We start from the raw sequence: 26,063 nt of genomic DNA, 5'->3' as shown, positions 1-26,063 counted from the left end.
GTTACTTAGCCATAAATAAGAATAACTTTATGACATTTGCAAGTGTATGGGTGGCCCTGGATACTATCATGCTAAGTGAAACAAACCAATCCAAAACACCAAAGGTCAAATATTTTCACAGATATGTGAGTTTATTGTGAGTTAGCTCCTACATAGGAGCTAACTCACAATAAAAGGGAAGAGGGGAAGAACAGATACGCAATAGATTAGACAAAGAGAAATGAAAGGAAGGGAGGGTGGATAAGAAAATGAAAGGCAGTGGAATAAATCTGAAATATTTTTTCTAAGATTTATATGAATACAACATAGTGAATTTCACCATCATATACATCCATAAGAATGGGATCCTAACTAGAATAAGAAATATTTCATGCTTGTACAATTATATTAAAATGAAATTCTACTGTCATGTGTAACTAAAAAAGAACCAATAAAAACAAGTTTTTTTAAAAAACTATCTAACAAAAGAGGTGAAGAACCTATGAAAACCATAGAACACTAAAGAAAAATATTGAAGAAGATCTTAGAAGATAGGAAGACCTCCCATATTCTTAGGTAGGAAGAATTAATATCGTCAAAATAGCCATACTACCAAAAAACAATATATAGATTCAATGTAATTCCCATCAATATTCCAATGACATTCTTCACAGAAAAAGGAAAAGTAATCTTGACATTCATTTGGAAAAATAAGAGGCTCAGGATCACTAAAGCAATCCTTAGTGAGAAAAGTAAAGCAGAAGGTATCACAATACCAGACCTCAAATTATACTATGGAGCAATAGTAACAAGCACAGACAACATGGTACTAGCACCAAAATACGCATGAAGACCAATAAAATAGAATAGAAAACACAGAGGAAAACACATATAAATACAGTTAGCTGATACTATACAAATGTACCAAACACATATGTTGGAGAAAAGATAGTCATTTAAATAAACGGTACTGGAAAAAATGGAAATCCATTTGTAGTGAATGAAATTTAACCCCTGTATCTCACTCTGCACAAAACTCAACTCAAAATGGATCAAATATGTAGAAATTAGACATGAAACCCTGTGCCTGCTAGAAGAAAATATAGACATTCCAACATATCAGCTCAGGAACTGACTTAACAAGAGTCCTAAAGTTCAAGAAGGAAAATCAAATCAATATGTGAGATAGCATCAAATTAGAAGTCTTCACAGCAAAGGAAACCTGAGTATGGATAGCCAACAGAATGGGAGACAATCTTAGCCAACTGCTACTCAGGGCACTAATACCCAAGATTTCTTCTCATTGCAGTCAGAATGGCAATTATCAAGATCACAAGTAACAGTAAATGTTGGTGAGCATGTGGAACAAGGCATACTGATACATTGTTGGTGGGACTGCAAATTGGTGCAACGAATCTGGAAAGCAGTATGGAGATTCCTTAAAAACCAGGAATGGAACCACCATAAGATCCGGCTATCTCGCTACATGGTATATATTCAAAAGATTTAAAAATGGCATACTACAGGGACATAGCCACATCAATATTTATAGTAGCAGAGTTCACAATAGCCAACCTAGGTGCTCTTCAACAGATGAATAGATAATAAAGAGAATGTGGCATACATACATAAGAGTGTATTTCTCATCCATAAGAAAGAATGACATTATAGGATTTGCTGGTAAATGGATGGAACTGGAGATTATCAAGCTAAGTGAAATAAATTAGTCCCCCAAAGCCATAAGTCCAATGTTTCTCTGATATGTGGAAGATAATACAGATAAAGAGCAGAGAATAAAAAATAGAGGAAAGATCAGTGGAGTTGATGGAGGAGAATGTAGGGAAGGGAGGAAGAGTGTAATAGGGAAAGACAGTGAAATGAATCTGACCTAACTTTCCTATATGGATGTGTGAATATACCACAGTGCATTTCACCCTCATGTATACCCATAAGACACTAATTTAAAAAACTCTAAGTAAATAGCAGAAAGGTCAATATAATAGAGGGGAGGGAGCGGAAGGGCAATGGGATGTAATGGGGACTGAAGCAAAATACTACGCATTTATAATTATGTCAAAATGATTCTTAATGTTATGTATAACCAAAAAGAACCAATAAGAAAAACAAAGAGCAAAGAGAATAATCAACAAACTGAAATTCAGCCTAACAACTGGGAAAATATATTTGCAAACCATGTAACTAAGAAGAAGTTTATGTTTGAATTTTATAAATAACTCTAAAGATTAAATAGGAGAAAATAAGGACCCATTTAGAAATGGGCATAGGAATTTCTCAACGATATCAAAAGGGTACAAAGACATATGAAATATGCTCTATATCTGTAATCATCAGGAAAATACACACTAAAGCCACTATACATTTCCTAAGGAAATTAAAATTAGAACTATCATACAATCCAGCAATTCTTCTTCTGGGACATGAAATTACCACCTCACATCATGTCCATTGTAGTATTATTTACCATAACCAAGATGTGGAAACAACCTTGGTGTCCATTAATGGACAAATGAATAAACAATCTGTGATATGTAGTCACAATGAAATATTATTCTTTCCTCAAGAAAAGAAAGCAATTCTGTCATTGGACATAGTGTGAATAAGCCAGGAAAACATGCTGAGTGAACCACACATAGAAAGAAAATATGGCATTATCTCACTTTAAAAAATATTTTTAGTTGTAGATGGACATAATACCTTTATTTTGTTTATTTTTATGTGGTGCCAGGGATTGAACCCAGTGCCTCATGCGTGCTAGGCAAGTGCTCTACCACTGAGCCACAACTCCAGCCCCTATCTCAATTTTAGGGTCAAATTTACAGAGATGGAAAATAAAGCACTGGTTGCCATATGCAGAGAGTTGGGTAGAAATGGAGAGATGTAGATCAAACAAGTCCAGAGATATAATGTACAAAATGAAGATAGAGTTAATAAAATTGGGTTGTTAGGGACTTTTGTTAAATAGATTTCTTGTCATCAAAAAAAGTCAGATGTGAGTATCCCATGTGATGAAACATATGTTAATGTGCTTCACCATGATGACCATTTCACTCTCTCAGTGAATCCCATATCATGCTGTGAGCCTGAAATATAAATAATAAAATGTATTCTGAAAATTAATGAATAACTATTAAAAAATCCAAAGGAAATGGATGCCAATGTGTTCACATTCCACTACATGCAGGAAAATCACCTTTAATTCCCTGTATCAGACTGCCAATTGAGGGACTATAGAAGTCATTCACGGGCTCTGTCAGGATTAGAGGACCCAGGATCCCTGATGATCAATTAGCCATTGCCAGAGTGAGAAGATCCAGCAAAACCCAAGGGATGTTGATTTCCATGGAGATGACATTTGCTTCCCATAAGATAGGATTTGTAACAAAGTAATGCTATATGTGCCCAAATATACCAGTGGCCTCTTAAAATTTCTTGACTATGAGGTGCATGCTCCAATGAATATAATTGAGTGGCTATATTCTCTGCAAGCTAAGTAAAATAGCAACACATTACCATAAAATAATTTTTATTAAATACAGTTCTGTTTGTTCAAATAAAGCCTTCTATCAGGTTTTACATATGTTTAAATTATTTAGACCTTGATACACAAGTATACAGAGAAAAAAACGATATTTATTTCATGCGGATTATTGGTTGGTGTCTTGAATTAATAAATATAAAAAATATAGATTCTTAGGCAGATAAAATTTTGAATAAGAGATTCAAATATTGAGTCTCCATTTAATGTGTGGGTAATTTGAAATAAGTCAGTCTCCTGATAAGTAAAACTAACAGGAAGAGGGAATAAAGCTATATTTCATTTTGTAAGAATTAAGTGTGATGATGTAGTATAATGCATAGCATGATGCTTGAACTATATATTCCTTTGGGAAGGGGAAAATATGGCCCCTGACCAAAATGTAAATAAATCAGAAGAGTTTAGAACACTGACCAGAAACAGTGAAGTACATTAAACCCCCTCCAACCATGTTTCTTTCAAATCTAAATATTCCTTCATTACAATTTTGTTCTGAGAAAATAGAACTGGTGGATTACCTTTAGAATCTCAGAAGCCTGTGTCTCAGCTTCACTCCATATTTGCCATGTGAACATGTATAAGTTGCTTAAACCATTGGAAACTTAATCTTATCATGAGTAAGCAGGGAATACTACTACTCTCACAATGATGTTGTAAGGATTAATGACAATATTTGCAAAACAAGTTTTCCAAATATCAAACAAATATAATGATTGTTTTGGAATAAAAGATGATTCACTCAATGTGAAATTTATGGACACTGTTAAAGGTTATAAACAAAGATATTTCTCTCTCTCTCTCTCTCTCTCTCTCTCTCTCTCTCTCTCTCTCTCCCCACCAACCCTCCTCTCTCTTTTTCTTCTTGATTTGTGATGCTCTAATTTATTCTTTATTCTTTTCTATTTAACTTCCTCTTGGCTCATTTTTCTTATGCCCATTTCTTTTCTACTCTCTTCTCTTTCATGAAAATGTGTTGTCTATGACACCAAGCAGCATTTCTGAGACTGGAGGTGCACCCAATGAGACACTGATTCCTCCTTTTACATAATGCCTCCCAATGATCTTGCCTTTTTCTTTGAGTAGTAAGTGACATTTTGTATGCTTCATGAACTACCTCTGATCATTGTCTTCTTACTTGGTCCAAGTATTATAGAAGGCTAGCCACTTCAAGAGACCTTAAAAACAGACCCCAAGATGTAAAGGGACATGTCCAGGGTAACAATTAATTAGAAGAGTAAGCCTCAATCCAAGTCCTTTGCCTTTGGTTACAGTGTGATCTATATGGCATGATGCTGGGAAGGTATTGGAGTACTGAATTAATTTTACTCTGACTCTCAGACTTGTCAAGAACCTATCCCCACTACCCACAAGTGGATACAAGACATCCACTTCCCAAGCATTATAATACAAATGCTTAGTCCCTTTTGCACATTGATCATAGACCCTGAACTAGCAAGTATCTCAATATATTTTCTCTTCCCATTTCCAAACACAGAAGAAACCAAAACCCTAAGGCCTTTCTACTAACCAACTGCCTTGCAAGAACAGGTTGGGTTTTATAATTGAAGAGCTACCATACAAAATTGTATTGATGTCCCTTTCCTCTTCTACCCTGAGTTTCTGCCTCTTCCTGCTATCTTTTTCAGAGCCCCCTTCACATCCTTGTTTCTTAGGGTATAGATCAAAGGATTGAGCATGGGGGTAATTATAGTATAAAAAAGGGCAACAAACTTTCCTTCACTCTCAGAGTAACTGCCTGTGGGTTGGAGGTATGTGTAAATGGTTGACCCATAAAAAAGAGAAACCACCAGGAGGTGAGACCCACATGTCCCAAAAGCCTTTCTGCGCCCAGCCATTGACTTGATCCTCAGCACTGCCTGAGCAATGTGTGCATAGGAGCCAACAATCAGTGCTGCAGGAAAGACCAAGATTATGGCGCGGGCCACAAACATCTTGGCCTCTGTGCCTTCTGTGTCCTCACAAGCCAGCTTCAAAAATACAGGCATCTCACAGAAAAAGTGGTTCAGGTAATGGAGGCCACAGAGAGGCATGGCCATCATGAGGCTTGTCTGAATCAGAGAGTTCATGAGGCCTCCCATCCAGGCAGCAATAGCCAGAGTCAGGCAGAGAAGTGGGTGCATGATGGCTGTGTAGTGGAGTGGACGACACACAGCAGCATAGCGGTCAAAGGCCATCACCACCAACAGCATACTCTCAATGGAACCCAGGGCGAGGACAATGAAGAGCTGGGCCACACACCCTCCATAGGTGATGGTCTGGTCAAGTCTGGAGAGATTGATCAGCAGCTGGGGCACAGTGCTGGTGGTATAGCAGAGGTCCAGGAAGGAGAGGTGGCAGAGGAAGAAGTACATGGGCGTGTGCAGTCGAGGGTCCAGTCGCGAGAGAGCAATGATGGTGGTGTTGCCAATGAGAGTTAGGGAGTAGAAAATTGAAATAAAAACAAAAAGGATGAGTTCCAGTTGAGGCCAATCTGAGAAGCCCACCAAAATGAAGCCCTCTCCAAAACTGGCATTGAAACCTCCCATAGCCTTGCTCCTGCACAAACAGCAAAAGAAAATTCAATGGATCCTATGAGAAACATGGGTTAAAACATTTCACAATAACAACTAAATACATCCAAAACCATATTTTTATTTTATACCTTGCTATTCAATTCACTTCTGTTCAGTCTTCTATTCTGACTCTTTTCTTTAGACTCCAAATCACTATATTATGATTGATGTCATCTGTGTTTGAACCACAGCGCTATTGCCTATCTGTGACCAGACTTTAGCCAGGATATGATGGATATGATGCCTCTTGGTCTGAAAGTAGAGATGATGTATTGCCTCCCTCACAGCAGTGAGATGAGGACCTAACCTGACACACTTTCTTATAATCTTTTTTGATTTTTTTATCACAAGTAATATCAACTTTTCACAGCAACTTCTTATGCCTACCTACTTATCAGAGTTTATTAATGTGGATTAGCAGCTAATAATGTGAGCACTACTTTTAAAATGCAAATGTGTAAAAAGTGGCATTATTATTCTATTTTACTTTGCTTCTCTTCTTGACCTATTAGGTAGAGTGTTTCAATAGGTTAAGATCTAAAACTAGATCCAGGCTGAGATTACAAGTTTAACTCCTGGGTGCTCATCTGCTTTCTTCTGCTCATGAATATTGTCACCACACCAATCATGGAAGCCCTGTTGGTGACCACCTGCAAGTCACATATGTGTTTTCCTTTAAGGGAAAAAATAATTTGCAACAAAATATGTTCCTCAAGATGAGTTTTCATGCCCGGAATATTTCCTGCCTTTTTGTGCAATTGATAAATACATCCCTTAACTCTCTAGGAAGAGTTATTTCTCCTCTCTAGGCCAATCTTCTTTGTAGAGTTTCTCTTTAGCACTTGTCATACCTACTGAAAGTCTTGTACATGTCTTTCGCCCTCTCCATACTGTGAGCTCCTGGGTGGTGGAGAACGGAGTGAGTTTAAAAAATATCGGTGTCTTCTCTTCTGGCATATGAGAAGTTCTAAATTAATGTTACTCTTGTTCTTGTTTATTTTAAATAATTTTATTGAGTGAAACATTTGACTCTTCCTTCAAATCTCAAGATAAATTCATTTCCCCTCTGAAACTTGCTTATTAGCTGCTAATCCACATTAATAAACTCTGATAAGTAAGATAGACATAAGAAGTTGCTGTGAAAGGTTGATATTACTTGTGATTTTAAAAAATCCAAAAAGATTCTAAGAAAGTGTGTCAGGAAGCACAAAAGAGAAAACAGTGATCAAAATACATTTAGCATGTTCTCAATACAATCTTGCCAGATTAATTTATTTCTCTTTTTACAAAGTCTACCAAACTGAAAGATCATTATCAATGCATCAACACTAGAACAAGATTCCAATAAGAATTTGGTTGTTTTCCTTGATATCCTTATGGAAAAATTAAGAAAATGTGAATTATAATAATAAAGTATTAATATGTGGTTCACTTAACCAATACTCCAAAGTTGTTTTTGTCTTTTGTCTTTTTCTTTTTCCTTTTTCCACCCTGAGCACTGAGGTAAAGTGAAATAGCCATAGAAGTCCATGGTCAGATCCTTTTAGGACAATTCTATCACTGACCAGTGAAAATTTTACTAAAAAATCTGCTTTTGTGCATCAATTTACTTAGTTGTAGAGAAATTAACATGTTTCACAGGTTTCTGATTGTAATTAAATTGTTTTCTATATTCTCAAGCTACAAAGAGTGTGCTTTGTACATTTTAACCACTTGGCAGTGTCCATGTGTCCATCAGTAATCTTTCATTTTCATGAAACCAGGTCCGGTTAATTAATTCACCGCTGTATTCCTGTCTCCACAGGTCTGCTTCATTTCTACATTCAGAAGTCATGGGAGGAGAAAAATTATTCTTATCTGCACAACTCCTGGGAGTCCCTTCCATCTTTCAAGAGCAGATGAAAGTTATTACTCATATGAACTAAAAAAAAATTCAAACATATTATCGCTAGTCCTACATCTCATAACTGAGGTAGGTAAGGTTTGACCCTGGTCAAATGCCTCAGGGATTACACAGCATAGAGCCTTCATCAGGAGAGTCCCAGGACATGCAGATGAGTGGGTGAGGGGGCACACAAAATAAATAGCAATCTTCCAAATATTGAGGAAAAGCATTATGATATGCAAGCTTTGCTTCATTCCATGTTCCTCAAATGAAGGTAACAGCTTCAAAATTTCCATTTCCTCTCATATTTCCCAAACCTATCATTCCAGTAAAAGAATGAAATGATATTGTGCTGAGATAACTTGTATCTAATGACTCTTATTTTTATGCCATACATATGTAGGCAAATTATCCTACAATTTCACATTTAAATAAAAGCATAATACCTAACACTCTATACTGACCAAACAGAATTTTGAGTAATTTCCAGTTCTTGTCGGTGGATTTGGATTAAAAATTTGATAAAATATATGGAATTTAAGGACAATGAAGTCAATAAGTCATCTGAAAACATCCTGCATGAGAAACAGGTGTTTTAAGTTGATTTTTTGGATTAAAAAAAGAGGATTCTAAAGAAAAGCATGATAATTTATATCATTAGCAATTTAGCAATCAGTGATAACTGATTGCTAAAATTTATCTCTATGTGTAGATGTGTGTGTATATTCATGTGTGAATAAGTCTATGTGTGCCTAATCTATTTAAATAATAAAATTCTTGAGTTCATAAATCATGTTTACAAGCTTTTTAGACAAATGCAATACTCTGTTCTTCATAAGAGTCTGCCAATTTTACAATATTGGCTTTTTATAATGGAGCCACATTCCGGCCAGAAAATTTAATGCTCTGAGCAAAGGGAGGAAGTTCCAATGTCTCTTTTTAATTACCTTTATTGCAAGATCATCCATCCTTAAATCTGAACTGAATTTCACTTCCTCCAATATGTCTCACGTGTGGTACTCTTATTAGTTTGTGGAAGACTGAACTCATTATCAAATCTAGGAAGTCACCAAAACATTCTGTGCATTGTCAATTGTAGTCTACTCTTCTGCAAACTCCATCATCCACTTACCCAGGTACATTGTCTTACATAAGCAATCAAACAGTATCCATTCTTTCACACAAGTCCTCAGGGTGATGCACAAGATCTCTCTATCAAATGTCCAATAATAATACCCCACCAACATTTTCTAGCATAAGACCAGAAAACTACAGTTGGAGTTCAGTCATTTTGGTTCACATCAAAAGTCTGAAATTAACAAATTCTTCATTTTAACTTTGACTCCCAACACAGAACATTGTCTCCATCTAGGATGTATTCCTTCCTGTTGTTTATTTCTCCAAGAAGTCTTTATTGATTTATGAAAATTAGCAAACAAACAAACAAACAAACAAACTCCTCTGACCATGCCTCTATCCTTTGTCACCTGGCTCTGATATCTACTATTTACTTTCCATATGAAAACCTTGGCACTACAGTACTTGTGTACTGAAAAGGATTTCAAAATGGTTTTAAGCTAATCCTCACATTTTACATTTAAAGAATATGTGTTTACACTAAGTTTAGGTACTTGGAGAGAAAGAGAAACAGGTAAGATTATTTTTTGACATACTGAGTATAGATGAGTAGGTGGATGAATAGAAAGGTGATAAAGAAAGAAAGACTATCAGTGATAAAATATATCTAGCGCGAATTTAACATTTCTATATACTCAAGCTAGGGAATCAACCTAATGGAACCCATTGCTAGTTACCTATAGAAAATTTTCTAGTTTTGTATTAATTGTGAAGCCAAAGTAGCCCATCCAGGCAGTTCCAGGAAAGAAAACTGATGATTTAACCTGCTTCAACTCAATTGTTTCCAAAGGCCTCGTGAGATCCATTGAGGACTGGTAACATCTGGAGATGGCTGAGAGGGACACTTACCTCCTTTTTCCTGACTTTATCTTTAAGGTAAAGAGTATGGATCAGAGCTATTGTCCTGGAGAAATCATAATTACATATGGTGTTCTCCTCCAACAGGGGAGTCTGCTGATACTCATAACATAATAGGTTTAAGAGAATCCTCCCGACCCCTGGGCACACTCTAACACACACATTCCAGGAAGGAGCTGGTGCAATATCAAACCACCTCCTGACTCTAACGCTAAGTATATCACTTCTGCCCTGGGGAATTGGAAGTCCTCCTTAAAAGCATTGGAGAAAGAATTGTTTACCAAGGGCAACCTTGGAGACTTCTGGGCCCCTACCTGGCAATTAAAATCAACTTACTGGCTCAATATCTGCCTTGCAATTCTCAGTTCACGCCCTTCATCACATTCTGCCCAAACCAAACTGATGTATATGCTGTCCCCAGAACACAACTTCTCCCTTGCTCATGGGACTCTGAAGTCTTGGATTTCTCCCACTTTCCTTACTTTGACCCTCATCCTATCAGACCTTCAATCAGACCAAATTCTATGTCTCACTTGGAGCCACCATTGTCACCACAATCCAAATGTCTTTTTCCCTGATATCTGCATCTAATGCTCATGTTCTCATTTTACCTAGCAACTAAATATTTACTTCCTTGATCAAAAATTTGAAGTTATATATTTCTTTCATACACTATACTATGTATTAATATTTCTTATTTCTTTATACCCTGCTTTTATCCACAACAAATTTTAAAATAAAATGAATTCATTTATTAGCTCAAACAACAATTCCTTATTGAGAAATTAACATTATGCCAAATGCTATGATAAATAAAAATCTTATTTAGATTCAAAATTTTCTATGTGCTTTAAAAACATCATAATGTGATACAGGGAAATGGCTCTGCTATTACTAGCTTTACAACTTTGAAGAGCTTTCTTGATAGGCTTGAGCTTCAGTTTTCTCATCATAAAGATGGCGTTAATGTGGCATATTCTGTAACAGTGTTTATGGATTAATAGCACAATGTATGTGAGGTGCCTGGTGTGTGGTAGACATTTACTCCATGGTAATTAGGGTTAGAGTAGTACAAGTACTTATTCGGTGCTTACTCTTTGCCTGAAATAAACATAGAAAATGCAATCTCTGGTTCCACAAAAGTCCACAGCCAATGAGAGACCTACATCACCTTAAATATTTGAAATCAAAGTAGCAATAGTGTCCACCTTTACTCTGGGAGCATGGATAGCACTGTCTTATTTCTGTAATGAATGGAGGATCTACATGCGTGCAAATGTGTGGCTATATAAACATAAAGAAAAGTATGGGAATGGTTTTACTGTGCTGCTTATTAGATAAAAGATGTTGAATATAGAAAACAAGTGGGGAGAGATGGAATTTTCTTCACACAATGACAGTTTTCTGTTCCTTGTAAATAGCACATATTACTTTCAACATCTTTATGAAGAAACAATCCACCCATTATACAGTTCACACATTTAAAGTATGAAATTCAATTATTTTTACTACATTCCTGGAACTGTGCATCCGTCATTTTTTAATATTTTCATTAACCCAAAATGATAAGTCATGCCCATTCACAGTCTCTTGCCCTTCTCACCCTCAACTTTAGGCAAGAACTAATGAAATTTCTTTTTTAAAATTTATTTATTTTAACTAGGTATATATGACAACAGAAGGCATTTTGATTCCTTGTACACAATTTCAGCATAACTTTTCATTTCTCTGGTTGTACATGATGTAGCATCACACCGTATGTGCAGTCATACATGTACCTAGGGTAATAATGTCCATCACATTCTACCATCTTGCCTGCCCCCATATGCCCTTCCTTCTCCCCCTCCCCTTTTCCCAATCAAAGTTCCTCTATTTTTCCCATGCCCTCCCCCAATATGGATCAGTATTCACTAATCAGAAAGAACATTTGGCCTTTGGATTTTGGGGATTGGCTTACTTCGCTTAGCATGATATTCTCCAATTCTATCCATTTACCTGCAAATGTCATCATTTCAATCTTCTTTAAGGCTGAGTAATATTACACTGTTTATATGTACCACATTTTCTTTATCCATTCATCTGTTAAAGGGCAGCTTGTTTGGTTCTGTAGCTTAGCTACTGTGAGTTGAGCTGCTATAAATATTGATGCAGCTATGTCACTGTAGTATGCTGATTTTAAGTTCTTTGGGTATAAACCAAGGTTGGGATAGCTGGGTCAAATTGTGGTTCCATTCCCAGTTTTCTGAGGAATCTCCATACTACTTTCCAGACTGGGTGCACCAATTTGCAGTCCCACCAGCAATGTAAGAGTGTGCCTTTTTCCCCACATCCTCACCAACATTTATTATTGCTTGTATTCTTGATAATTGCCTTTCTGAAGAGAGTGAGATGAATTTTAGAGTATTTTGATTTATATTTCTCTAATTGCTAGAGATGTTAAAAAGTTTTCCATATGTTTGTTGATTGATTCTATTTCTTTTTCTGTGGAGTGTCTGTTCAGTTCCTTAGCCCATTTACTGATTGGGATTTTAACAGGAAAAATAACACTTCATGCTTTCACTAAAACCTTTATTTCATACCTTTATACTTTTCATAAAATTTGCATTTAAAAATATATTGCTAATTAAGACATTGGTCAAATGGAACTCATAGACTATAACCATTAACACAAATTTATTTTTATGTATTATGATCCCTCTAAACCCAATGGAAAACTTCCTTTTATTGTCCAAGAATAACCCTGAGAAGGTGTCGCAACTATTTTCATCATTTATAGATAACAGAAAGTCCTTGGAAACCTGTAGACCAAAAACTCAGAATAATTTAACAAACTCGCTGTAACCAAGAAATTACTAAAATGGGAAATCCATAATTAAAACAAAATCCCTTTGATTCCGAGTGTAAAAATCTTTCCCACATTCTACTATATATTTATAAACACAGGATAAATATGAAGAAATGGGTCATAAGTGAAAATGACTGTCACTGGCCTCCTCAGATGGTTTTCTACTTGGTGGGGGTTGAGGGGTTCACTCATTTTAACTGCTACATAGAATCATGGCATTAATATACCACCCTTTAGTCACATATTCAAAGAACAATCTATATGCTGTTTCAAATATTTGGCCACTTCAAACAATATGGCAATGAGCATTTTTATACCCTGCTCTTGTGTCTGTGGACAAGAGTTTTTTCTAAATGGTTTATCACAGTCAAATCTGAGTCCAAAAATACAAAGTATCTTCAACATTGAAAGATACTTAGAATCACTAGAATTTGTCTCTTCTCTGTCCTAGCAAAATAAAACACACAAAAAAGCTTTAAATGTTTACTAATGTGTTAAGTATGTAATTGTACCTCATTGACAATTTTAATTTGCTTGTCATTGATTATGAGTGAGGGTGAGCATTTTTTCACATTATATGTTGCCTAATTTTCTTCCGAAATTATCTAAATATGTATTTTTCTATTTTATTGGTATATTTTTGCTTTTCAACAAGACTTGTAAGATCAATTTTATTTTGTGCATATTAATCTTCCATTGATTAGGCACAATGAAAACACCTCCTAATATCTAGCTTAGTTTTCACTTTATGGGGAATATGTATGTATGTATGTGTGTGTGCACACTTGCACTCACACACATGTGTTTGTGTCCATGTATGTTTAATAATAATCCTTTTCCTATGGTTGTGTCTTCTCAAAAAATGAATCTTTGAGATTGTTCAGTGAAGGTCACAGTGCAGTATACAAGGCTCTCTGTGTAGACTCTGTGTAGATTGCCTGCAACACTGCCCAGAGCCAGAGGTCAAGCTGCTGAAGATTTGCGCAGATCCTGACTGGTGTCTGCCAAGCTGTGTGGACTATCTTTTTTCACAGTTTCCTCTCCAATCCTCAGTGGCCTCTACTTTGATGCAGTGTGGATCTTTATCCAGCACCTCACTTGTCAACCCTGTGGGAGCACAGCAAATCCATCTGGAGAGATTGCTCTCTGACTGCTGCCCAATGGCCATCATTTGCCCACTTGCCCGCCTTTTGCTTGCCCATTGCCCACCTCCTGACATCCACCAGCCAATGGCCCACTGTTTGCCCATGGATCGCCTGCTGCCTGCTGCCCATTTTTGCCTGGAAGTTCATTGTCAGAGCACCTGCAGGCTTGGTTACACACAGCTACAACCATCTTGGGACACTGGCCAGAGCCAGGGAGTCCAGGAACAAGGGGCCTGCAGGTTTGCTGCTGCCACCTCTGCCATCGTGGAGTGTAACCGACTCAGTTTGAGGTCACCTGCCAGGGCCTGGAGATATATTGTCGGGGTACCTGCACTGAGCTCTTCCTGGTGAATATGTTGCCATCTGGCTGCCTCTTTGCAGGGTTGTTCCTTTGTGTGAGCACATCCCTGGTGGTGTCTCTGCAAGTTGGAACAGCATTGAGATCTTGGGACTGCAGCAAGGCAGAGCCTGGGCAATCTGAAGCCCAGATCTGTCAGATTGCAGCTAGGTCTGAGTGGGCCAGTCTGGGCCTGACTAGCCTGTGGAAAGCTAAATATGGGGGGCAGTTCTCCAGAGGGAGCACAGGTTGGAGAAACTGGAGAGAACTTGGCTCTCTCCAGCTCAGTGAGTCCTGATGTGCACAGGGAAGGAAGGGGCCAGATACAATGGGTGGGAAGACTAGAAGAAGATGTGAGCATATCTTGCTATCAGCTCACCCAGCCAACCAGTCCAGCACCCACCAGACTGGAGCTACCATCAAAATCTAGACAATCCCACCCATCTGTGGAGAAGGGCAGCTGAGAAAATTTTTTGAAAGACAACGGAAGCAATTGTTCAAGTTTCCATTGAAACTTTTCTTTTTAATTTTTTATTATTTTTTTAAATTAGTTGTAGATGGACAAAATACCTTTATTTTATTTTTTGTGGTGCTGGGGATTGAACCCAGTGCCTCTACCACTCAGCCACAATCCTGGCCCTTATTATTATTTTTATTATTTTATTTTTCTCTCGCTCACATCTTTACCACCTTTGAATCCAAACATTTTTTATGCATCAATTTATTGAGGCATGGGATGTCTAAGTAGTATATTAGAGTTTTGTTGTGTAGTCTTATTTTTTTATTATTATTTTTCAAAATTTGTATATATTTTTTCACTCACTTATCTGTCTCCCTGGATTCTCTTTCTCACTTCTCTCATGCTAACAGCCAACCCCTATTAATTCTTCCTTCACTCTTATTATAAATTGTTATGTCTTCTCTCCTCCCTCATAAACATCACATCTTACACTACTGTTCCCATTTGTCCAGCATTTAAAATAGTAAACTCTTTTAGCAAACTTACTATTCATATTGTAGATAATAATTGAACACAACACCTATTGGAGCTACTTGGTTTAAGGCTGTATATTTTTTGCATTGAGTGCTGTTCATATTGGTCTCTCCCTTAAAGGTGAGGTACTGGAAGCCTTCAGGAACACTACAAGACTACAGGGTAGAAACTGTACTGCCTTAGCTTCATATCACTAGGTAGGAAGACATACAAACAATATGAAAAGACAAGGAAACAAAGCACCTCAAACAAATGAAGTTATTCCAACAATAGAATCCATAGAAAACATAGTAAAAGAAATATCAGAGAAGGAGTTTAGAAGGTACACAGTTAGACTGATCTTTGAAATAAAGGATGGTATCATAGAGAAAATACAGGAAGTGAAAGATCACTTCAACAAAGAGGCAGAGATTATAAAAAGGAACCAAGCAGAAATCCTCAAAATTGAAGGAAAAATAAACCAAATTAAAAATCCAATGAAAAGTGTCACTAAGACTAGACCACTTGGAAGACAGAACCTCAGGAAATGAAGACAAAATATATACTCTTGAAAATAAAGTCAGTACAGACCAAATGGTTAGTTAACAATGAACAGAACTTCCAAGAAACATGGAATAACATGAAGACCAAATTTAATATTTATCAGAAAACACAAAGCTGTGGAAAAATTAAAGGAATGCACAACCTTCTCAATGATATAATATTAGAAAATTTCCCAAATCTAAAGAATAAAATGGAAAATCAACTATGAGAGTCTTACAAAATCCCAAAAGTACAAAATTTTACAGCAGGCCCAAAGCAAACAACATTATAATGAGAATGACCAACACACAGAATAAGGATAGAATTTTAAAGGTTGCAAGAGAAAAAAGCCAAATTATATATGGAAAAAACCAATTCAGATCTCAGCTGTTTTCTCAATCCAGACCCTCAACACCAGGAGGTCCTGGAATAGCATATATCTAGCTCTGAAAGAAAATGGATGCCAACCAAGAATTTTATATCCAGCTAAACTAAGCTTCAGATTTGAAGATGAAATTCAAACCTCCCATTATAAACAAAAGTTAAAAGAATTCACAACTAGAAAGCCTGCACTATAGAACATTCTTAGCAATGTTCAATCAGAAAGAAATTGAAACTATAGCCAGAGCCACCAGAAGGAAATTGAAGAAGACCTTAGAAGATGGAAAGATTTCTAATAATCTTGGATAGGCAAAATTAATATTGTCAAAATGGCCATACTACCAAAACAATACATGAGGAGGAAATGAAAAAAAAACTACCAAAGGGAGGACCACACCAAAGAGAAATCAATCAAAGGTGAAACCAAGTCAAGTTAAAATCCAAAAATAAACCCAAATGATCAGGAATACAAATCATATCTCAATAATAACCTGAATGTTAATGGCCTAACCTCATTAATCAAAAGACATAGACTGGTAGATTGAATTTTTTAAAAAGATCCAACAATATTCTATCTTCAAGAGACTCACCTCTTAGGAAAAGACATCCACAGACTGAAGGTGAAAGGGTGGGAAAAAACATAACACTCACATGGACTGCATAAACAAGCAGAGATTTCAATCCACACATCAGATAAAGTGGACTTCAAGCCAAAGTTAATCAGAAGGGACAAAGAAGGGCTTTTTATACTGTAAACAAGACATAACAATCTTATATATATGTATGCTCCAAACAATGGAACATCTATGTACAATAAACAAACTCTTCTTAATTTCAAGAATCAAATAGATTACAACACAATAATTCTGGGTGACTTTAACACTCCTCTCTCACTACTGGATAGATCTTTCAAACAAAAGCTAAACAAAGAAACTATAAAACTAAATAATACAATCAATAATTTAGAATTAATGAACATATATAGAGTATTTCATCTATCCATGGGTGAATACACTTTTTTTCTCAGCAGCACATGGATCCTTCTCTAAAATAGACCAAATGTTATGCCACAAAGTGACTCTCAGCAAATACACACACACACACACACACACACACACACACACACACACACACTACCCTGTATTCTTTCATATCATTATAGAGTAAAACTAGTAATCAATGATGAAATTAAAAAGTACTTCACCTGGAGACTAAATAACATACTATTGAATGATGAATGGATAGTAGTAGGAATCAGGGAGGAAATAAAAAAAGTACTAAGAGATAATGAAAACACCGATACAACATATCAAAATCTTTGGGACACTATGAAAGCCAGTGCTAAGAGGAAATTCATTGCATTGAGCTCATTCATTAAAATAATAAAAAGTCAACAAATAAATGACCTAATATTACATCTCAAAGCCATAGAAAAAGAAGAACAAATCAACACCGAAAGCAAGAGAATACAGGTAATAATTAAATTCAGAGCTGAAATCAATGACATTGAAACAAAAGAAACAATTCAAAAAATTGACAAAACAAAAAGTTGGTTCTTTGAAAAATAAAATGGATAAACCCTTAGCTATATTAACAAAGAGAGAAAGAAAACTCAAATTACTAACATTTGTGATGAAAAAGGAAATATCATGACAGACACTACTGAAATAGAGAAGATAATTAGAAACTATTTTGAAAATTTATACTCAAATAAAATAGAAAATCTTGAAGACACTGACAAATCTCTAGAGACACATGATCTACCCAAACTGAACCAAGAGGCCATACTAAATTTAAACAGATCAATTTCAAGTAATGAAATAGCAGACACCACCAAAAGCCTATTAATCAAGAAAAGCCCAGGACAAGATGGATTCTCAGCCAAATTCTACAAGACCTTCAAAGAAGAATTAACACCAATACTCCTCAAATTATTCCATGAAATAGAAAAGGATTGAACACTCCCAAACTCATTCTATGAGGCTAATATCACCCTGATACAAAAACCAGACAAAGACACATCAAGGGAAGAAAACTTCAGACCAATATCCCTGATGAACATAGGTGCAAAAATTCCCCCCAAAATTCTGATAAATTACATACAAAAACATATTTTAAAGAGTGTAGCATTATTCAGTGGGGTTCATCCCAGGGATGCAAGGTTGGTTCAACATATGGATATCAATAAACATAATACATCACATAAATTGACTTAAAGATAAGAATCATATGACCATCTCAATAGATGCAGAAAAAGCATTTGACAAAATACAATGCCTCCTCACGTTTAAAACATTAGAAAAACTAGGGATAGTAAAAACATAACCCAGCATTATAAAAGGTATCTATGTTAAGCCCAAAGTCAACAGAATTCTAAATGGAGAAAAATTGGAAGCATTACCTCTAAAAACTGGAACAAGACAAGGATGTCCTCATTCTCCACTTCTATTTAGCATAATCCTTGAATATCTAGCTAGAGCAATCAGAGAGAAATTGAAACTATAGCCAGAGCCACCAGAAATAAATTGAAGAAGACCTCAGAAGATGGAAAGATTTCCAATAATCTTGGATAGGCAAAATTAATATCATCAAAATGGCCATACTTCCAAAACTATTATACAGATTTAATGCAATTCCTATTACAGTCCCAATTACATTCTTCATAGAATTAGAAAAAGCAATCATGAAATTCATTTGGAAAAGTAAGAGACCCAGAAAAGCCAAAGCAATCCTTAGCAAGAAAAGTGAAGCAGGAGGCATTATACTTAAGTGAAGTAAGCCAAATGGAAAGGAAATAAGTACTGCATATTCTCTCTCATTATGGAAGCTAAAAGAGTCAACCTTAAAGTAGAATAGTGACTACTGGATACTGGAAAAGGTGTGGAGTTGAAGTAGGAGGGAGGTTGTTGGATTTGATCCATGCATGCTCTATGCATGTATGGAAATATCATGCTAAACCCCATTAGTATGTACAATTAATATATGTTAATATTTTCCCTAAAAACTAAGAAAAATGAGGAAAAAAACTACAAAAAAAGTCTGAGCACCTAGGTATATTCTTACCTATGGTCTCCTGAAAAATTTGGTATCTTGCTTTTTCACATTGAGGCCTCAAATCAACTTGGTGTATGGTTTAACATAGAGATTTATATTTTTTGTTTCAGATAATCTATTGTCTGAGTAACACTTAATGGACCACCCCAGTTTCCCTGGTAATTTTTCCTTTGGCATGTATCAAATTTCACTATATGCATGGATCTCTTTCTGGTGCTTCTTTTTATCAGCTGTTCCATCTTCTGTTCTTCTGATCATACCCATTGTCTTTATTATTAGATTTACAACTTGATAATTTATAGCCCAGGTCTCCAAAGATTTTTTACTTTTTAGAAGAAGTCTCTTTACTCTTTTTGGCTTTTTGTTTTTTCATGAGAATGTTAAAGTCTATTAAAGTTCTATGGAAGGCCTCTCTTTGGATATTTTTAGAATTACATTGGAGAATAATTAGAATTTGTTTGAGAAAAGTAGAAAATTCTTAGATTCTTGCAAACATGAATATGTCAATCTTTATAATGATTTAGGTGTTTTTACATGTTCCTCAGATATATTTTGTAATTTTCTCTATGAAGGTCATTATAAATTTTTCTATGACATTTTCTACATAATAATTACTGATGTTTAGAACACTACTAATTTTAAGTGCTTTGTGTGATTGTTATCAAATAAACATAACATAAATTTTACCATTTTAACCATTTTAAGTATACAGGTCAATGGCATTATAGATATTCGTATTGTTGTGTGACAGGTCTCCAGAACTATTTATTCTTACAAAAGTGAAATTCTATATCCATTAGATAACAACTCCCCATTTTTCTCTTCTCTAATCCCTAGAAACAACAATTCTAATTTTTCTTTCTATGAATTCTCTATATTATACAGTATTTGTCTTTTTGTGACTGGCTATTTAACTTAGATTATACTTTATAGTTCACAAAGTTCTACCATGCTATAGTATATGTTTGAATTGACTTTTTTAAATGCTGGATAGAGTTCCGTTGAGTGTGTGTGTGTGTGTGTGTGTGTGCGCGCGCGCGCTCGCGTGTGTGCGCTCATGGACAGGTGGGCCACATTGTACACATCCATTCACCTGTATGTGAACAGTGGTATTGCTTGTACTTCTTGGCTAATGTGAATGAATGATGCTGCTATGGATACAGGTTTGATGGTTAATTAGTTAATTTCTATTGTCAATTTAACTGGATTAATAAATACCAAAAGAACTGGTAAAGCATTATTTCTGAATGTTTTTGTGAGGATATTTCCAGAGTATATTAACATGTTAGTGATGTTAGTGTAGTTGAGAAGATCTGTTCAAGGTAGAAAGTGGGCAAGTGGGCACTCTCGGGCTGGGGCTATAGCTCAGTGGCAGAGTACTTGTCTAGCATGATGAGGCACTGGGCTAGATCTTTGGCATCACATAAAAATAAACAAATCAAATAAAGACATTCTGTCCATTTACAACTACAAAATCAAAAAAAAAAGGAGAAAAGAAAGAAAGTGGGCACTCTCTAATTAGCTGGGAACCAGGATAGAATACCAAAAAAATAAAAATAAAATAAAACAAACAGAATTCTCTCTCTCTTTCTCTGTTTTTTTCTCTCCTGCCCCCCTCTCTCCGTCCTGGAGCACACTATTTCTCCCTGGTTGTACATCAGGACTCCAGGCTTCCTAGTCTTTGGATTCCAGGACTTAAGCCAGGGACCCCTGTTCTCAGGGCTCACTCTCAGGTGAAAGTTACAATATTGGCTTCCCTTGTTCTGAAGCGTTCAGACTGACCATATTACTGGCATTTCAGTCTCCAGCTTGCAGATGGCCTGCTGTGGGGCTTCTCAACCTTTTTAACTACATGAGCAAATTCCCCTAATAAATGCCTTCATATTTCCTCCCACATAGTCCTGCCTTTCTGGACAACCCTAGTACAATGGGCATGCAAATATCTCTTCAAAACACTGTGTTCAGTTCTTTTGAATATGTACTCAGAAATAAAATGGCTAGACAATTTGATAATTCTATTTTTATTTATTTTATAATGGGAAACACCATACTTTTTTTCCATTGAGATATCAGAAATTTATATTAGTACTAAGAGTGCATAAGACATTGTAATTTCACTATATTCTCATTATCACATGTTATCTTTGGGTTTTAAAAATACTATTCATCCTAATAGATACAAGTAGCATATGTGTGAGGTTTTGATTTGCATTAACTAATGATCAGTTATTTGAGCATTTTTTATTGTGCTTGCTAGCCATTTGTATATCTTCTTTAATGAAATGCCTATTCAATTCCTTTAACTGTCTTTAAATCAGGTTATTCATTTTTGTTGTTGAACTGTAGGTGGTCTTTATATATTATGAATATTAATCCATTACCAGACATGTGATTTGGAAAAATTATCTTCTATTGGATACTTTGTTCTTTCACTCTGTTGATTGTGTCTTTTGATGCACAAAAATTTTAATTTTGATGTGGGCCTATTTATATAGTTTTACTTCTGTTATCTATGCTTTTGGCGTCATATCTAAGAATTCATTGCCAATTTCTAATGTCATGAAATTTTTCTCATATTTTCTTAGGAAAGCTTTATAGTTTTCCATGTAATGTGAAAGGTAAGAGTGTGTGTGTGTGTGTGTGTGTGCATGCACTCATGCACAGGTGGGCCACACTCATCCTTTGCATGTGGATAGCCAGTTTTTCCAGAACCATTTGTTGAAGAGACTGTCCTTTTACTTTTGTATTACCCTAGAGCCCTTTTATATCATCTACCACCTTTCTTTCTAACCTCAATATTTCTCTATTACAAGTTTGCTCTCAGAAAATAGAACTGGCAATGTGTTATAATAAGGGTTCTCGTTAGGATCACAGAAAGTTTGTCTCAGCTTCATCCCTTATTTGCTATGTGAACTTGAATAAATTCCTTAAAAACTCTGAAACAGCATTGTCCTTAATAAGCAGGGAATATAAATAGAACTATCTCTCACAATGCTCTTATAGGATTAATGAATATTTATGCAAAACAAATTTTCACATATTAATCAAATACTAGTGATAGCTATTCAAATAAAAGATGATTCAGTCAAATTGAAATTTGCAAACACAGCAAAGGGTTATTAACAAAGATACCTGTAATTTTCTTCATGAAACCATCCTCTAAATATGTGTAGTGCAATGAAAATGGTGGAACTGTGTACTGCTGTAAAGAGGGACATACACAAATGGAATAGAGTATAACCCAGATATAAAACTTCACATGTGGTCAAATGATAAGTATTTATTAGCCTTTTGCTTGGTTTCTTTTTATTTCCTTAGTTAACTTTGAGATAAATATTTTCCTGTAAAATTTCCTTTTATCTGCTGATGTACAGCATATAGATTATTTTTATTTAAAATTTTTCCATTCATTCGTTATTGTATACTGATTTCTTCTCTATTGTCTTCTGTCTTACATGGGAAATTTCTTCTCAATGACACCAAACAGCATAACTAAGATTCTTGGTGAGACTGACAAGACATTACTCTCTTCCTTTATTCAGTGCTAACCAAATGATTTTGGTTTTTTCTTTAGTGGGTAAATGACACCCCTGTCTGAAACTTACATGCTCCATGAAATAGCCCTGTTCTTGATGAATTATTTTCTCCAAGTATCCTAGAAGAGTGACCTCTGTAAGAGACCTTTGAAACAGGCCCTGAGACATGAAGAAGTTGGGCCAGGGTCATAGAAAATTAGAAAATCAGTGTTAACTCAAGTGCTCTGCCTTTGTCACAGTGCCATCTATGTGGAATCACATTGGTATCTGACTTGAAAAATGGGGGTTATTTTTAATTAATACTTCTCTTATTTTGAAACATCAAGAATCCAACGTTCATCCTTCCCAATTGGTCATGATTCAGACTCATTCCTTTAGAAAGTAGTGATATGAACCAATACTTCCTCCCTGCTACACTGATCACAAAAACTGAACATCCCAATAAAAATCCAATTCAAACTTCTAAACAAGATAACCAAAACCCTGAGACCTGTTGAGAACTGTTTTCCATACACTAACTACTCTACAACGAACAGGATGGGCTCCATCATCTGAGGGCTCTGACAAAAAATTATTCAAATTTCATTAATCTGTTACTCTCTGTCTCTGCCTCTTTCTAGTACTTTCCAGAGAGCCCCTTTCATGTCCTTGTTCCTTAGGGTATAGATCAGAGGATTGAGCATGGGAATGATGATAGTATAGAAAAGGGCAACAAATTTTCCCTCGCTCTCAGAGTAACTGCCCGTGGGTTGGAGGTATGTGTACATGGCTGAGCCATAAAACAGACAAACCACAAGGAGGTGGGACCCACAGGTCCCAAAAGCCTTTCTGCGCCCTGCCATTGATTTGATCCTCAGCACTGCCTGAGCAATGTGTGCATAGGAGCCAACAATCAGTGCTGCAGGAACAGCCACAACTATGACTCGGGCCACAAACATCTTGGCCTCTGTGCCTTCTGTGTCCTCACAAGCCAACTTCAGGAATACAGGCATCTCACAGAAGAAGTGGTTCAGGTAATGGAGTCCACAAAGAGGCATGGCCATCATGAGGCTTGTCTGAATCAGAGAGTTCATGAGACCTCCCACCCAGGCAGCAATAGCCAGAGTCAGGCAGAGAAGGGGGTGCATGATGGTTGTGTAGTGGAGTGGACGACACACAGCAGCATAGCGGTCAAAGGCCATCACCACCAACAGCATACTCTCAATGGAACCCAGGGCGAGGACAATGAAGAGCTGGGCCACACACCCTCCGTAGCTGATGGTCCTGTCAAGTCCAGAAAGATTGATCAGCAGCTGGGGCACAGTGCTGGTGGTATAGCAGAAGTCCAGGAAGGAGAGGTGGCAGAGGAAGAAGTACATGGGTGTGTGCAGTCGAGGATACAGTCGTGAGAGAATGATGATGGTGGTGTTGCCAAAGAGGGTTAGGGAGTAGAAAATCGAAATATAAATAAAAAGGATGAGTTCCAGTTGAGGCCAATCGGAGAAGCCCACCAAAATGAAGCCCTCTCCAAAACTGGTGTTGAAATTTTCCATAGCTGTGTGCCTGCATAAATAATGGAAGACAATTCAATACCCCCTATGAAGAACATGGATGAAAAAATTATTCACAATATTCCCTAAATACTCCAGAATGATGTGTTTCCCTGTTTTCTATTCAGTTCAGTTCTATGCAGTATTCTTATTTTTTTTCCTATTAAAACTGTAAATCACTGGATTAGGAATGATGTCATCTTTCTTTGACTGTGGCCCTGCTGCCTGTGTGTTCTGTGACAGGTCAGGTCACTCAGTCCTGTGGATCTTATGCTTCCTTGTCTGAAAGTAGAGGTGACACTTTGTTTCCACCTTGCATTGATATTACAACAAAATGTAGTAATGTAGACACTGCTTTTAAATACCTAAGGCATAAAAATGCAACATTATTATTGTTTTTCTCCTTTTTTTTCCTCTCCTGGATCTATCGGTAACTTCTTTCAAATTTTAATCTAGGACTTATCACACTGATATCAGAAATTTGACCTCTGGGTGTAAATAGGCTTTTCAACTCAATAAATATAGTTAGTGCACCAATCCTGGAAAATTTGTTCATGACCAGCTGCCTTTGATCAGAAAAAAACTCAGTAGACTGTTGATCCATCTCTTTAGGGGAAAAAAAAACAATTAGCAACAAATATGTTCTTTATAGTGAGTCATCATGCCTAGAATGCCACTTGCCCACATCTTCATCTGATAAATCCTATACTTCACCTGCACAGAAAGAGCTGTTCTTTCTTTTCTCACCCAGCCCTCTTTGCATAGTTTCTCTCTAGTACTTGTCCACTCACTGAAATATTTTTACATGTCTTTTCCTTTCTCAGCTGAGAGCTCCTCAGTGGTACAGAACTAATTGAATATAAAATAAATATTAGCATCTTCCCTTATAATACTCAAGATATGATAAATTAATGTTATATTAATTCATTACACATAACAGCTATTAAAGAAATTTTGTCATGTATAGCATTTGACTCTCCCTGTAAATTTCATAAAAAAATTTCTTTTAAGAAATCCACAGGATAACAAATAACACTTTTTGATAGACTATGGAAGAGGGATAGACATGAAAATTTGCCTTCCATGAAAGGCTAGCATTTCTTGTGGCAAAAATCCAAACAAGACCATTTGAAAATATGTCAGAAAGTAAAAGAGGAAAAAAGTTATCAGCAATAGAATCCATAATCCAAAAGAGAACTTTAATATGATGATACCTGAACAATCAAAATATAAATGGTCATTTTAGTTAATAAAATAATAATATATTTGAACTGAAAGAATTGAACTTAGCTTCCAAACTTCAGTTGGACAATGGAGAACATAAAACTTGCCAACTTAATAGCTAAATACAATCCCATATAGCCAAAGTAATTCTGAAAATTTTTTTAAAGTTGTGGTGTTGCATTTCCTGATTTAATTTTTTTTACAAAACAAAAGTAACCAAAACAGTATGGTGTACACACATACACACACACACACACACACACACACACACATGGACCAGTGGATCAGAAGACATGGTCCAGATATAAATACTAACATATCTGTTTAACTTTTCACCAGGGCACTAATAGAACACAATAAAGAAAGGATAGTGTCTTTCATAAATTGTCCTGGGTTAAATAAATTTCTTCAGTCAAAGAAATGAAATTAGTCTTATATCATTTCATGCACAAGAACAATTTAAAAGACAAGAATAGCCTGCCATTTACTATAACATGGATGGAACTGG

The 26,063-nt window shown here is 36.0% G+C and overlaps 2 protein-coding genes across 2 annotated transcripts; both read right to left on the bottom strand.

Annotated features, from left to right (window-relative positions):
• Window positions 1-2,418: 2,418 nt before the first annotated feature.
• Window positions 2,419-10,083, bottom strand: LOC107160551 (olfactory receptor 2Y1-like). Its single transcript, XM_048786861.1, has one exon. The coding sequence runs from the start codon at window positions 6,079-6,081 to the stop codon at window positions 5,143-5,145; it is 939 nt and encodes a 312-aa protein (XP_048642818.1). The 5' UTR covers window positions 6,082-10,083; the 3' UTR covers window positions 2,419-5,142.
• A 10,184-nt stretch (window positions 10,084-20,267) lies between these two features.
• LOC107160545 (olfactory receptor 10-like) lies at window positions 20,268-25,665 on the bottom strand. The gene has a single exon (XM_048786852.1). It carries the CDS (start codon window positions 24,332-24,334, stop codon window positions 23,396-23,398), a length of 939 nt encoding a protein of 312 aa, XP_048642809.1. The 5' UTR covers window positions 24,335-25,665; the 3' UTR covers window positions 20,268-23,395.
• Between the last annotated feature and the right edge of the window lie 398 nt (window positions 25,666-26,063).

The sequence above is a fragment of the Marmota marmota genome, unplaced genomic scaffold, assembly GCF_001458135.2.
Source record: "Marmota marmota marmota unplaced genomic scaffold, marMar, whole genome shotgun sequence".
In the NCBI taxonomy this organism is placed as follows: Eukaryota; Metazoa; Chordata; class Mammalia; order Rodentia; family Sciuridae; genus Marmota; species Marmota marmota.
The sequence above is the reverse complement of the archived record's forward strand: the minus strand, read 5'-3'. Positions and strand labels throughout refer to the sequence as shown.

Excerpts from the sequence above, each read along its gene's own strand:
- LOC107160545 (XM_048786852.1), bottom strand. The coding sequence starts at position 24,334 with ATGGAAAATTTCAACACCAGTTTTGGAGAGGGCTTCATTTTGGTGGGC.
- LOC107160551 (XM_048786861.1), bottom strand. The coding sequence starts at position 6,081 with ATGGGAGGTTTCAATGCCAGTTTTGGAGAGGGCTTCATTTTGGTGGGC.